Here is a 14,569-nt window from a genome sequence, read left to right as displayed (position 1 = left end):
GGTGCTGGAACTTTGGTAATGGACTAAAGTTGACGATGTTATATTTGCGAAAAATCTCAAAGGAGGTTATTATAATCTTTGAGGCATTAACAGATATTTCAGTCAATTAGATAAGAGTTTAAACGTTTTAAATTTCATTTATAATTATGTGGTATCAGGAATCTCTATGAATTTCGTAGTGAATTTGATAGTCGATACATTCAAAACCAAGTTCAAAACAGGAACAACAATAATTATTGCGTCTGTGGTCATCTGTCATCGCTGACAAGTGTCAACTGTCAAGTTTTTCATCTAAACTTCAGATCGAAACTCGGAATTATTTTCAATTCATAGAGTTACGTAAAAACAAACCATGTTTAAAGTGATCAGCCATACGGCGAATTTGACTCGAAGTCAACTATCGAGGTAATTTGTTAACTTATCTATAATCCTGTTCAAATCTTATACGCAGTTTCAAGATGTCAAATTGTGTGGTTATTATCTAAAACTTCGTTTTATTCTTCAGATCTTTGCCTGCGTTCTCAACCAGTGCCACTCGTTTAGCTGGTGATCCAACCTCTCGCAAGGAGGCTCCAATAATTGATAATGAGTCGGTGCTAACTCTTCCTGAGAAAGCGAAAGAGAGAAAAGCTCTTGACACCGCCATCGTTGTCCCTGTAAAGGTGAGATCCCCATTTATGAAGTGATTTGAAGTAAAATATGGACGTGATAAGCACTATGGATAGTTTTTGTATGTTGATTCCATTGGTATAAGCTATATTTGTTTTCATAATTATTGGGTCAGACACTTTTTTATATGTGTAAATAGCATCTGTCTTCTGCTTTTCAAACTTGACATCGAAAGAATTGTCGTAAAAACGATACAGCCAGTCCCAACAAATTGGAAGCACTATCGAATAGGAAATTAATGTTACTCTTTAAATAATCTTTAAATTTACATCTTTGATGTTTCGGCTTATCACAACTTATTGTTGCTGGCAAGTTCTGTGGTTATGAATTATTTAGGTTGTCTAATGTCAGTATATGTATGGAGATACAATTCCATTTATTTCATAAACATGCCTCATATAATTTTTTATCTAAAATTATATTTTGTTGTATATTTGGTATTTGGTGGTACATTTTGTTTAATTTTTTCCTTCATAAAATCTTTGTTAAGACTGATAAATTATTTTTTTAATTTTTCAGGTGGACTTATCACCCATCACTGGCGTACCCGAGGAACATGTTAAAACTCGCAGGGTCCGTATCTACCAACCAGCCAAAAATGCGATGCAGAGCGGCACTAACAACATCCATCATTGGGAAATGGAGTTTGACACGCGCCAGCGTTGGGAGAACCCTCTCATGGGCTGGACATCCACTGGCGACCCTCTCTCAAACATGAAGGTACAGTTCTCCTCACCAGATGAGGCCATTGAGCATTGCGAGAAGAACGGTTGGATCTGGTATTTGGACATACCAAAGACGGAGAAGCAGTTCAAACCTAAGAACTATGGTGTCAACTTCTCATGGAACCGTCGTACACGAGTCTCAACGAAGTGAAATGTTGGTATAAATTATTTTGTTAATTTTATTACTATAGACCTTTGTTAGAGAATTTCATGAGTTGAATATATGGCAAGAATACGTGGGAGTTTTATTGATGTAATAATAATATTTTTCTTTTATTTTATGGTTTTATATTACTATCCTCAATAATGCTGACTAGCATAACTTGGTACTTAAAAATATTATTACGTTTTTCATTTTATTTATGATTATCCATTAGGGATAAAACACAGTAATGATTCTAATCTAAATTATTCATAGTGCCAACTGTATTGATTTATAAGTATTCATTCCTTGTGCATTCCCATTCAATAATTACAAAATACTAAGAATGGAAGGTGGATACCAGGTCCTAATTCCTATTGTTGGATATAAATGTTCTTATATCGTGGTTGCCTTGTAACTGGGTGGTATGATATAAGTGCTGAATTTTTTAGTTCTTAATGTATTTATATTCTTTACATAAAAACGAAATTATTTTACAAAAGTGCCAAGTATTGGGTAAATAAAACGTCAAATTTTCTATATTTTCGTTTAATCATAGTTGTCAACATGGTTAGTTTATATTTTGTACCTCGGAAGGAAATCATATTTCGCAGGTCTCACTTAAAATGTTTATTTACATATTATACAAATCCGAACATATATTACATAAATCGAACAGTTTTCAACACATGCTTAAGGTGAGGACATATTTGTACCACGTACGCAACGTATGCAACAACATTTACATCCTTTAATTACATCAAAACTTATAAGTAAGGAATATACTTATCATATGCAACAGAATCTCAAGTCATACTATAAGTAGATTGGTTAGGTTTGCCCTATTCCGTCTATGAGGGCTAGTCCGTCTTTTTGCAATTACGGGTGTTTTAATCGAAGGATAGCTTTATAACCATACAGGTAAAATAGTTAAATAATCCCCTATTTACCTAAACGGCTATCAAAGCTGATCTTCAAATAGAACGCCGTTAATTGTAAAAAGACGGACTAGCCCCCGTAGACGGAATAAGGCCCTCTGACTATATTTTTGCCTTAGGTTTTCATGTAATGAAGTTACCGGATTTCTTTAATAAGTGGCGTAGGCTGCGTACGTGGATGATGTTTGTCCTTACCAGTAATATTGCAATTTCACTAACTACAATAGTTTTACATGTACATAGTACATTAAATAAAAATTAACTCTTACGACCTCTTGAATATATAACGCTAGAGAATTATGAAAAATTATTGCGTTCCCTTTTCCCCCTCCTATTTACATAGTAATGAACTCTAAAATATCTAATTTATTAGAACTTTACGCTTTCCCATTTTAAAATTCAAAACGTTAGTGTGGATTGTTAGGTATTGAAGTAAGAAAGGACATAGTCGTAAGCAAGTCGTGTAAATTTTTGTTTTTATAAAGCGAAGTGGCACAATGTGTCGGCGTCTAACACTAGAATTCAATATAGCCCTCGAAAAACTACGTACAAAGAAATTCAAAAGGGTCTTGGTCAAGATTCATTAGTAAATCGAGATAAAATTTTAAAGTAATAGACGTTCTTGGTCCTTGCTAAATTGAGATGTTATTGGATTAGAAATTTAAAGGTTGAGGTATATTTCTAATGAATTTTAAAATTCTTAAAAAGCTATGCAACGCTATTTTATGAATTAAAACGAATTGTCTAGACATACGAGTAAAAAACAATTTAGGTTCCACGATGACGTACGGAGTGGCGGCGGTTATGCATTAAGTACTCGTAAAGGACCAGTTTAGTAATGTAGACCCGGCGTCGTCTACTGGGTCGGTATAGTAAGGAATCCTTTGTCGTGGTAATTATGAATTTTATCGGTATCCTCAAGCATACTTATTTATTTTGTAGTTACAACGAAAGTTTAAATGTAATGTTCTCCAATTTTTAACCTAGTTTTAACCAATATAACTATTCGTGACATAAATCCTTGCTGAGTTGTCTCGCTAATGGACGCAGAGCATTATGGTTGTTTTTTTTTAATCCCCTGCCAAATCGTCCCGCTAATGGACGCAGGGCCTTATGTTTTTTTTTGATAAAAGAATACCAATCGTATGCAAATGTGCTTAGAGTCTTCGCTTCAACTCCGCTCGTCTTCGGTGAATAACAAGCACTTAGTGCGTCTACGCCTGCGTTACCAGCTACCCGCGGCAGCTAAGGATATAAAAATAATCATGGACGGGCTAAATCGAAAATATGGCACTAGCGTAAATGAACTTATATAAAGGGATACAAAAAACATTAACAGCAAAATTCGCTTTGATGTCAGCTAAAGGCCAATAAGCCGTAGCATGAAAATTATACACATCTATAGTTGGTAAAATATTGTCTTTTGTAACTGAATTTATAATTAACAGTAGTTATTTTGTATCATTTTTACAACTTATCTATGGTACTACTGACATTTGTGCGAATCAACATAGCGAATTTATGCGCATATTTTTTTTCTATTTTCATATAATTCTCTACATTTCATTTAAGCTATTGAGATTTCCAATTCGTAAGAAATTGAAATGCCGAAAAAATCAGCAAGCGTCAAGCATAACAAATTTAATTAATACAATCTAAACGTTACAAAATTGTTCTAGAAATGTGTTTGTACGTTGATTATTAAAGTTAATGAAAGTGTCGTAAATTAAACTCTAATGATTTTGTAGAATATTTGTGTAGTTTGCCGTAAACCTCACCCAAATGTATGCTTTGAAATAGCTTCAAGGCTCGTGTACTGTAAAGAATTAAGTGTATGTTTTTTTGCAAGAAGCCACAGCAGTAAAATATACGACTACTAATTTTCTATTAAACTGATAACGTGATTTTTTTATAATTTATGCGATTAAAAATACCGTGTTTTACTCAGACGTAATCCTTAGTTAACTTGGGAGGCACTATGTTTAAAAAAATCTAGACACTACCTTTAATGATTTCAAAAAGGTTTTTCTTCTAAATTGACTCTTTCGTTAACAGTGGTTCATTATAAATATATATCTTAAATGTCTACCGTTTATTGTATGCATATAAATTTGCATTAATTTCTTAATTTTATATAGAAGAAAATTACATATGTCCTCTTATTGTATACTATTTGGAGCAATTTCGTGACTCTATTTCATTTAGAATAAGTTCAAACAATTTATACGTAATTTGTCATATTCATAAGTTTAACAACATGTTGTATTTAATCTATCGTATGTTACAAAATGTGTCCTGCTATTTTTAATAAGGTAATTTCTAGATTTTGAAAATTAGACTCACGTGCCGAGTGATCCTTTTTAAAAAGCAAAACATTTAATTGGAGTTAGAGTTAAAATAAATTAACTAATATTCAGTTTTTCTTTTTCAACAAATATTAAATTACTAATTTAAAAATATTATGACGTTCTATATATCTATAGGCGAATTGGGGACGAATATATGTGTGCTTTTTGACTGTAATTATATTCACTTATCGAGCAACAAAACTATACCAAAGCAAATATATTTTTAATGAATAACCAGTACTTCAGTATTTGAAAAAATATAAATCTTAAAAAAAACGCAATATCTTAAGAACCTTAAGTATTTGTCTAGGGATTTTACTCGGCACATTCTCAATAATTATTATAAATTATATGTTACTCAATGAATTCTCGCCGTTCCCTATTACACTCTCTCTAATATTTCGCTTACATTTTTTGTTAATTAAACAAGTTCGACATGGTGCAACACTATCAGTCGTTTATTATGCGTACTATTTACAATAACAACTTCATTTACAACCATTTTTTGGAGACTGGTCTTAAATAGCGGAACTACTTATACAAACGAATTGAAATGGCAATCTTTCAGTTCCGAATCATAGAAAGATAAACGATTTATTCTGATATCGATAACTATAAACATCGATTTCAGTGAATCGATTTTTCAAAGAATGTGTAATGATTATAATATTAAGAAATTTATTTTAATTGAGCCTCTTATTGTAAAGTTTACCTTTCTATGATCTAAGAATCGACATCAGCATTATCTAATAAAGTGTAACGCTACAAAATTTCTTGCAAGAACTAACAGCGTGTTTAATTTTCTTACATTTTTTTCATATTAAGCTTATCTGAATCGACGAAATTTGATAAAAATCTTATTGCAACAACATTGGAAGTTCCCGGTTATTGTATCTGAAGATTATTAACTAACATACGAATCGAGATAAATAGGCACGGGTTTCCTTTTTCACTAGGATTTTCTCCGTCGCTCACTAAACTAATAATTGTATATACACGATTGTGACAGTTCATCTCGATTTAAACAATGGTGGCTTAATTAAAATCACAATTCAATTGGCGCCACCGAACGCCAATATCGTGTTGCACGCACACAAGGACGATAACAGCCGTGCGGTAAGCGTTTGATAGTCATTTAAAGTTCGTTGGACTGAGCCTCGACGAGCTCGTCAGTCGTGGATCAGCTGGGTTGCTCGTCGCTCTCCCTGTGCACCAGGACCCTGACGACTGTCGGCGGCGCGGGAGGGGGCGGCGCCGCGTCCGGTGACGCTTCAGTCACTAGTATGCTTACCTCGCTGTTAGCGTGTGGGGAAGGAGTGCGGGCGCGTGCCGGCGGGGTGGGCCGTCGGGCCGAATTTCGCCGTGACGTCAGACGAAGGGAACCTGGAATTAAATCCACAAATTAATTGTCCCTACGTGAAGATTCATTTTTGATTGTAACCTGGCATGTCTTGAGTCTGTGCAGTGATATTATTTTGACGTGATCAAAGGCATTGCTGGTTTTTAAGCATTCCCTGAGAAATTGGAAAGAATTTGCATCGTATCTAATTCTTAGTGTGTAATGTGTCTAAATATATCAAAATTAATTGGACTAAACTATGGTAAGAGAATTCATCGTGTTTTATATGTTGTTGAATTTATGTAAAATTATCGAATTTACCCAAAACTTACGTAACGTACAAAAAATAGTTTATATCTCTAAGTTGATGCATGAAACACGCTATGTTTTATATAATGCCAAGCTCTAATGTCACGCTCATTATAAAAAATTAATTTGGCAGAGTCTACGTTAATAATGTACGAGTTACCGTAACCCAGAATGAAAAATCTTACTTACGAATTCCTGAGAAGCATTAAAAGTGAAGGACACACTGTAAAGGCACTATTCACTACACGGGAATTAACGTATCACAATAGCCAACACACAAGCGATAAAAATGGTCGAGGAAGCCATCATGCAAAAGCTAATAACCGTTAAGAATTTTATCCAGGATTATTCTAGAATCCCGGTATAATGCCAATCGAAATAATCCACCATCTAAACACTGGGAACAAGACACATGGTTTAAATGAAAAATCTATGTATCCAACATTGACCAAACGAACATAGCAATGCTTATTCAAACATACAATGATGTATGAATCACATTCTGTGTGTTTGAAGATAATATCGAAAACATTAATATGAAAAAACATCCATTCAATGTTACTGAATCAGAACATGAAACTATTGAAGAAGCAAACACACAGAGTGAAGTCGATAATGCAATGTAAATTAAATAAAAAAGACACGGAAAGCAAAACATTACATATGAACCTGCTCGTTTCGGCCCTACATCCTCGTCCATTGCGTCCTGATGGCGAAGAAATATGGGCAAACCGTACGCGGACCTCCGTCTCGGTGGCGCGGACTCTGACCCAGTCGCCATCTAGTCATAAAGTCATTTGGAATACCAATTTTGCAGTTTTGTTGTAACAGGAAGATAAACAATGTACGGGACATTGAGTCGGAAAGCAAAAGCGTATCTTCGGACTCGTTGGCACGTCCGGTGTATCGTGTGTGCTCGTGCTGCGGGTGACTTGATGTAGCCGGAAATGTGTATTATATTATTTTTCTCCTAAAGTAATATTCCAAAGTCCAAATAGAGAAAGTGAACCAATAATAATGAAGGGATAGCAGTCATAGAAATCATCATAAAATTATGATTAATTATTTACAGCACTCACCCATATTCCGGATTTGGGCGTTATGCTAAATCACATTAAACAATTCTTTTCTAAGTCCACTACTCTGTACATTACGTCCTTATATAGCTGTGCTCCGAAATTCAGTCGATCTATAGTCATAAATTAGTTTACCTGTTCACCAGGAGCAGCACCTGGCAATAAAAGCAGTGGCAGGTTGAGCCATGCTCCTCCCAAGTCGCTGAGGTCTGAGGCGTCAGAGGCCCGAGATGATTTCCTACTGGACGCGTGCGATCCCCTGCGAACATGCAATAAGGCGCTGAGGCGCCCACCCCATCCGCCTCCTGGTGACCATTTAGTGCTCTCTTCTTCGTTTGAGGGGCTGCGATTTTTCCGTCTGTAGAAGATTATAGATTAAGAAATTCTTTAAGTGTGTCTAGGATAATATCTAATTTTGTAACTGTAAATATTGAGGGAATTATAGAATTTAATGGAACTACATATGAAATTTTGTATATGAAGAGCAGAATCAGTAGAAAGAACATCTTTATTCAATTTTATGCAATGAAATGAATGAAGTTCAACGAACCAAGTTTGAACAGTCGTTACTTCCCGTAGTATTGTAATGCTCCTTGGTCGTTACTATTCAATTTCATACAGTAGGTACATAACTTACTTGACGTACTCCCTCCAAGCACGCTGTACCGTCCTCGCAGCTTTATCCTCCCTTTTCCATATTCTAGTAGAAGAAACAATTTCCAATTCTTTCCTCGTCGGAAACTGCTTCTTGAATTTTATATCCATTTGTTCTTGTAGTTGTCTGAATGTTTCAGTTTCTTCTACATGTCCTAATACATGTTTCACTAGAGCGTGAAGGATGTCTAAACAGTGGATTTTGTTTCCTTTCGCGATAGGAAGATTAAAACTGACTAGAGCAACTGTGTTGGGCTTAGATATACCTAGCGGGGGATCTAAGGATGCTATGAAATCTGACAGTTGCGCGAAACTTATGAATTGTGTTGCGTGCGGGTCGTACCTGTAAACATGTATGGGTTAGTTATTATATTTATATTCTAACAGTTGTACTAATAGCCGTTGTATATGTATGTTTCAGTTTCATCTATCGAGTTTTGTCCTGCTATGTAGGGTGAAAATCAATGTGATAGGAAGCGAGACAAAACATTTTAGAACTGTGAATTATGATGTTCTAAGGATTTATATATTTCGTGAGATATCAAGCAACCTTTGCTCTGTTCTGTAATTTTTAAATAGATCGAAATTTAATTACAGTAAGTCATTGCCATGAGTAATTGGTACAAGTCTGCCGACTTTGATTTGCTTTATCGCAGTTTGTGATAATCATGTTTAAATTGCTCAGTATTTACAATAAGATTTAGTAGGTACCTGATTACCAGTTAAAATATATAACAAACTTGATATTTTTGTGGTTGTTACATTCAAATACGTACTTTGACCATCTGATATAGAACATCTCTAGATCATCCTCAACGATGCCAATCTCTTCCTCTTGATGTGCTTGGTTGAAGTTCTCGAGGATGATGGCTATGTACATATTGATGACGATCATGTAACTGATGATGATGAAGGAAGTAAAGTATGTGATGGCTAGTAACGGGCTGCCGCAGTTGCCGTTGGTATGGCCATGGTCCCCTGGCTCACATTCCGGAGGCTGGATCATCAGAGATTCGAGGACGTCATTCCAGCCAGCTGACGTCATAAGACTGGAAAAGAGGACATGTTGTATACAGTATATTGCAGTATGAGGGGAGGTAGGGTTGAATCGGAGGCCCATAGGTGCAATAATTGTTTATGTTATGTAGGATTTTGTGTTATTTTTTTTTTTCTTTGTTCCAACAATAAACTTCTTTCTTTCTAATAGGCGTAAGACGATTCACATGTAATGTAAGACTGCTTCAATAATAACTGATTCAGTGTATGTTACATGCTATATCTTTCAATAAATAAATCGACAGTTCAAAGGCTAAGTGACTTAACCGACAATAAGTTTCATATATTTAAAATCATTCTCTTTTTAATGTTTTTTAACCTAGTTATTTTTTTTCGAAAAAGTCAATTAACCTTTCAACCGTGGAAATAATGTAAGATGGTTGTTTAGAACAATAAACAGAACTTACCGAAAAAGCAACTGCATACTTCTCCCAAATGTTTGAAAGTTGACTAAGTCGTCCAGCGCTCCTTGTTCTTTGACATGGCCAAATACGGACATGCCGATGATGGCGTATATAAAAGTGATCAGGGCTAGCAAGGCCCCGATGTTGAACAGAGCTGGTAGAGACACTACTAGTGCGAATAGCAATTTTCTAATGCCCTTAGCGGCCTGTAAAGATATAAAGTCGTGGATGACAAATAAATTAAGAGATTGTATATTGTATTGTTTCAGAGCGCATAACTTATGTTACGAATTAAGGTGACGTCCTTAATGATAAAACCAAATCAAATAAGAGTTGAAATAAAATTTGTGATTTTAAATTGCAAACAATGTAATATTTGGTAATTTTTTGGATATTATAAAAAAAATGATTATTATGAAAACTTACTTTAATCAGTCTTAAAATTCTCCCTATACGAAACACTCGAACCACTCGTAGCAGAGTCGGTGATATGGGCAGGTCAATCATGATGTCTTCCATGACTATGCCCAAAATTGACGCTAGTACCAACAAAAAATCAAAAACGTTCCAAGGCACCGTGAAATAGTGGTACCTTAGCCCGATGATTTTCACTATTGCTTCTGAAATATTAAAAGGAGATTGAAATAGATATCGATATATTTAATCTTATGAAATATATTTTATACCCACCTAAACCGAAGACGGTAGTAAAGAACGCATTACTAACTTCTAGAATAAAGAAAACTGAATGCGGTTGATCATAATGCTCGATGCCCATCGTGAGCATATTTAAAAATATTAAAACGAATATTGCTATCTCGAAACGACGCGAGTTCGACAAATCGTAGAACATAGCGAGAAACTGATTCCTCGGCCTCTTTATCACTTTTTGGGGCTTTTTTCTGCCGAGTTTCTTCATAGCTGTGTAATAATGCTTTTGGCTTTCCGTAAGGAACATCTCTAATACACCACCTTCGTACTGAAAAATAGGCCTAGATTAGACAGAGTACATATGAAAATGTATTTGGCAATATAGTGCACTTACTTTTTTCTTGAGCATATTAAAATTATCTATGATTACTCCTATGAATAGATTTAATGTGAAGAATGATCCGCATACGATAAATATAACAAAGTAGATATAAGCGTAGAGGTTTGCTTCTCGTGCTGGTTGCAAGTCCACGCCTCTAGCGTCCACTGCGTCGGCCATCACTTCCATCCAACCTTCGAATGTGGCCACTTGAAATAATGCCAGGTACGCTATACCGACGTGGTCAAACGAAATCTTTGAATTCACCCACGAGAAGTTATTGTAGTTACACTCCCACTTGTCATTTACTATCTGAAAGCAAACGTATATTTGTATTATATTTGAAAGTTTTAATTTTTGCTTGCATATTAATAAATTACCTCTAAGGGTAGCAGTTCTCCATCGCCGTCCACACATTTGTAAAACTTTCCACCGAAAAATTGTACTCCCATTATGGAAAAAATTAACCAAAACACTAAACAGACTAGCAACACGTTAAATATACTAGGGATTGCGTACATCAGAGCGTTCACAACAATACGCATGCCTTGCCACCTCGATATCGCACGCAGTGGTCGTAACGCACGCAAAGTCCTTAACGATCTTAACACTTTTAAATTTTCATTCTCTTCTATTAATAAACTAAACACTGACACCTGTAATAGAATTAAAATACCTTATTATACTGTTTGTTACTCTATAATAATTCTTAGCGTAACAATACTTACAAAAACTATAGTAAAATCTAACAACGTCCAGAAACTCGTAAAGTATCTGAAGAATCCCAATGCTATCCACTTGAGAAACATCTCTATTATGAAGATCATGCAGAACCCCAAATTGGTCCAGTAGAGGATCTTTTTCAGAGGCTTGTTCTTCTCTAGATGGATGTCTTCAAAGCACAGAGTAATACTGGACGCGAATATTAGGACCAAAACAAACCACTCGAAGGCTGGAGTGTCAACATATCGCAAAACGAAAGTGCGAATTAGCATCCAACGTTGGCCCAATTTTGTCCGTATACACGAATCCCAGCACGAGCTCCTGCGAAAATACAGAAATTGTGAAATAATAGTACGATACATCGTTTATCAATATTTAAACGTATATAACGCACATATCGTAGCATTGACGAGGAAAACAATCTTGAGGTACTTTCGGTTCCTTCCTTTTACCAAATCCTGGAAATTTCCCCATCGCATCAATGTATTGACCCTTGGAGTTTTTCCTTCCACCTACGGTTAATTCATCTACATATGAGACTAATGTTTGCCACGGATGTTTCATGTCTTCTTCATCGGGTTTTGTCGTTGGTTCCTTACATAGAATATTTGGTGGCTCCCTTGTTTGCCTTCTAGTTTTCTCCGGGGTAGTTTTACTCGAGAGCTGTGCCATTTCATAATGCTCGGTTTCATCTGAAATCGGAAAAGGATTTCTATGTTTATCGACATAATATTTTGTTATAGAATTATTCAAAATAGCGATACTGTTAGTATACTGGTCTACTAGCATGTGATATTTTACGTTAGGTTTACTTTCTTGTATAGCAACATTTTCTGTAGTGAGCTATATGTCTATAATACCTGTGAAATTTCTCCAGAAACCAGAATATTTTATACTAAATATGAGAAACAGAAAGATGTGGAAAATGCAAAGCTGGGACTGCAAGCATTTTTTAGTACAAAGTTAACTACATTACGAGTTCATGCTGCCGATAGGCGAATGGCTGACCGTTACCCAAAGGCGTTAGTGTAATTTTGAATGTTACTACATTACAATGCTTCAGAGGCCAAATATCTATTAGTATACCCGAATAGTAAGACGAAATGAGCGGCAAACAATTTTGACAAAGGATGGACGTACACAAAGAGTTTGAAAAAGGTTAGATTGAAAATTGGATTGACAAAAAAGACCAAGACCACAAAAAGAATTAAAGTATTTATAAAAATATTTTCTGTAATCCAAATTGTGGTTCATCGCGACCTACGTCCGAACACTTACACATGATAACCTGAAATCAGTCAACTAAAAAATTATAAGTAAAAGAAATTATCAAAACTTCCAGATCTTCAGACGTCCTAAGTAAATAATGTAGGTTTTTGGCAAATTCAAAAATCAATTAAAATGTTGACAACTGCTATGCGTAAATAATAATGTTACAACATTAGAATGTAGTAGACAATCTACTTCATCCATTTCTTTTATATTTTAAAGGACAAATTATATAATTAATAAAACTTTAGATAATAAATTAAATAATATAACTCCATATTCATTTGCTGTTTCAATAAAAATCATAAATTTTAAAAATCTCGCCGCTAAAGTAAATAAAATTTACCTCGCGAGTCTGAAGGCTGTGTGTGATACCCCGAAGACATTTGGTTCAGCAGTTTTTGAGCTGCAACTTGTTCTGTAGGCGAAGTGTCTTCAAGATTTTCTTTAGAATCTTCTCTTATACTAGTTATTTTATGTTCTGCAGCTAAATCTCTCACGTCTTTCAACGTTTCTTGACTACCATGATTTAAATTATTTCCTGCTTGATAAAGTTGAGGATAGGCGAACTCTGATCCTACTGATATCGGTCTGAAAATGAAGTTAATTTCGTCATTAAAAATTATGAGAATTAGTTGCAGTTTGTAGGAAAATCACGAGAGATATTTAAGGTTTCTAATATTTAAGTGAAATTCATATTTAGAATTATAAAACCAATCTATCCAAAACTATTCAAGTATATGCGATTAAAATAAGGGTCTCGTTGTTTAAATATATTATCCAAACATACCTATTTAACGCTTCCTGATAACTATGGCTATAAATATTGTCATGTGGAAACAGTATGGTTTCCTGTATTGAAGACGAGTATCTCTGCTCGCTGGGTATCGACGCCTTCTTCTCTTTCAGGGCGCGTTGTTGTAACATAAATTCATTAACTAGCTCTTCTAACTTAGATTTTTTTTCAGTCTCTTTGCTTCTAGATATAAGGAAACCTTTTTTTCTTACTATAGAACGTATTCTATCGAAGCTTTTAGCTAATTTTGAGTCTTCGCCAACTTCCTGAAATGTGATTACAAAATTAATATGTAGTTTCTTCTGATAACTAAACATCTGCCGGAAACATTAAACTATTTTGTAGATTTGATTTAGCAGTCTGACGAATAGCAAGAGTATAACATAGTGATAGTACCTATAGCAAATACAACTTTTAGTTTCGCAAAATTTACTATAATACCTTTATTACAATTGTCGGTAATGAATAATAATTAAATAATGAGATGACCACTAGAGACATATACCTCCTTTTTATTTTTAAGTTCTTCACTGTTAAAGCTATTGAGCAGCAAGGCAAGGAAGAGGTTGAGCACCATGAAATTCCCCATAACGAGCGCGGGTAGGAATATGAAGAAACAGCTCTCGGCGCCGCTGGCCTGCTCCGCTCGCATGCAGTCCCATAGCGGCTCGATCCACTCACCGCACAGGATCCGGAATATCATCATGAACGAATGGAAGAAATCGTTGAAGTTCCACCTTTAACATGCAATCGAATTCATACAAAGGTATTAGAAGAAATCAAAAACGGATCAAAATATTTGATGTCTGAATATTTTGGAATAAATTTTGGTTGTTACCTGTTAAAAACGAATGCACTTACCTAGGCACAGGGTCTGGGTCGAACTTATCAGGTGTGTAAGACTTAGAGAACAACTGCATGCCGATGACAGCGAAAATATATATAACTATCACTAACACGAACGTCAAATTACCGAGAGCACCGATAGTCGATATAATAATACTCAACAACACTTTCATTGTAGTCCATGACTGAGCTAGCTTTAACACTCGCAACTGAAACAAGTCTTTATATTAACATTCATTACGTCA

The 14,569-nt window shown here is 35.1% G+C and overlaps 2 protein-coding genes across 5 annotated transcripts in view; one reads left to right on the top strand and one right to left on the bottom strand.

The window, feature by feature from the left end:
- Positions 1-203: 203 nt before the first annotated feature.
- LOC115448875 (NADH dehydrogenase [ubiquinone] iron-sulfur protein 4, mitochondrial) lies at positions 204-1,629 on the top strand. Its single transcript, XM_030176464.2, has 3 exons — positions 204-405; positions 506-662; positions 1,189-1,629. Exons 1-3 carry the CDS (start codon positions 353-355, stop codon positions 1,543-1,545), a joined length of 567 nt encoding a protein of 188 aa, XP_030032324.1. The 5' UTR covers positions 204-352; the 3' UTR covers positions 1,546-1,629.
- Positions 1,630-2,069: 440 nt separating this feature from the next.
- Positions 2,070-14,569, bottom strand: part of LOC115448874 (sodium channel protein 60E) — a 134,669-nt gene continuing 122,169 nt past the window's right edge. For 2 of the 4 annotated variants that reach the window (XM_037439049.1, XM_037439051.1), the window contains 16 exons: positions 14,340-14,533; positions 13,984-14,215; positions 13,473-13,744; positions 13,029-13,273; positions 11,808-12,105; positions 11,419-11,734; positions 11,071-11,346; positions 10,706-11,002; positions 10,351-10,639; positions 10,087-10,280; positions 9,664-9,866; positions 8,977-9,249; positions 8,184-8,543; positions 7,682-7,904; positions 7,140-7,251; positions 2,070-6,205 (listed from right to left, as the gene is read on the bottom strand). In XM_037439049.1, the coding sequence (XP_037294946.1) occupies positions 6,003-6,205; positions 7,140-7,251; positions 7,682-7,904; positions 8,184-8,543; positions 8,977-9,249; positions 9,664-9,866; positions 10,087-10,280; positions 10,351-10,639; positions 10,706-11,002; positions 11,071-11,346; positions 11,419-11,734; positions 11,808-12,105; positions 13,029-13,273; positions 13,473-13,744; positions 13,984-14,215; positions 14,340-14,533 (3,987 nt within the window). In that variant the 3' untranslated portion in view covers positions 2,070-6,002. Of the gene's footprint in view, positions 6,206-7,131; positions 7,252-7,681; positions 7,905-8,183; positions 8,544-8,976; positions 9,250-9,663; positions 9,867-10,086; positions 10,281-10,350; positions 10,640-10,705; positions 11,003-11,070; positions 11,347-11,418; positions 11,735-11,807; positions 12,106-13,028; positions 13,274-13,472; positions 13,745-13,983; positions 14,216-14,339; positions 14,534-14,569 lie in introns of all 4 variants that reach the window. The other 2 variants (XM_037439050.1, XM_037439052.1) reach the window with 2 other exon arrangements.

The sequence above is a fragment of the Manduca sexta genome, chromosome 16 (genome assembly GCF_014839805.1).
Source record: "Manduca sexta isolate Smith_Timp_Sample1 chromosome 16, JHU_Msex_v1.0, whole genome shotgun sequence".
NCBI classification, from domain to species: domain Eukaryota; kingdom Metazoa; phylum Arthropoda; class Insecta; order Lepidoptera; family Sphingidae; genus Manduca; species Manduca sexta.
The sequence above is the reverse complement of the archived record's forward strand: the minus strand, read 5'-3'. Positions and strand labels throughout refer to the sequence as shown.

What these genes read in the sequence shown, in the direction of transcription:
- LOC115448875 (XM_030176464.2), top strand. Translation starts at nt 353, where the DNA reads ATGTTTAAAGTGATCAGCCATACGGCGAATTTGACTCGAAGTCAACTA. An exon ending in ACTCGAAGTCAACTATCGAG is followed by an intron (nt 406 to 505) that starts GTAATTTGTTAA and finishes TTTATTCTTCAG; the next exon opens with ATCTTTGCCTGCGTTCTCAA. An exon ending in CCATCGTTGTCCCTGTAAAG is followed by an intron (nt 663 to 1,188) that starts GTGAGATCCCCA and finishes TTAATTTTTCAG; the next exon opens with GTGGACTTATCACCCATCAC.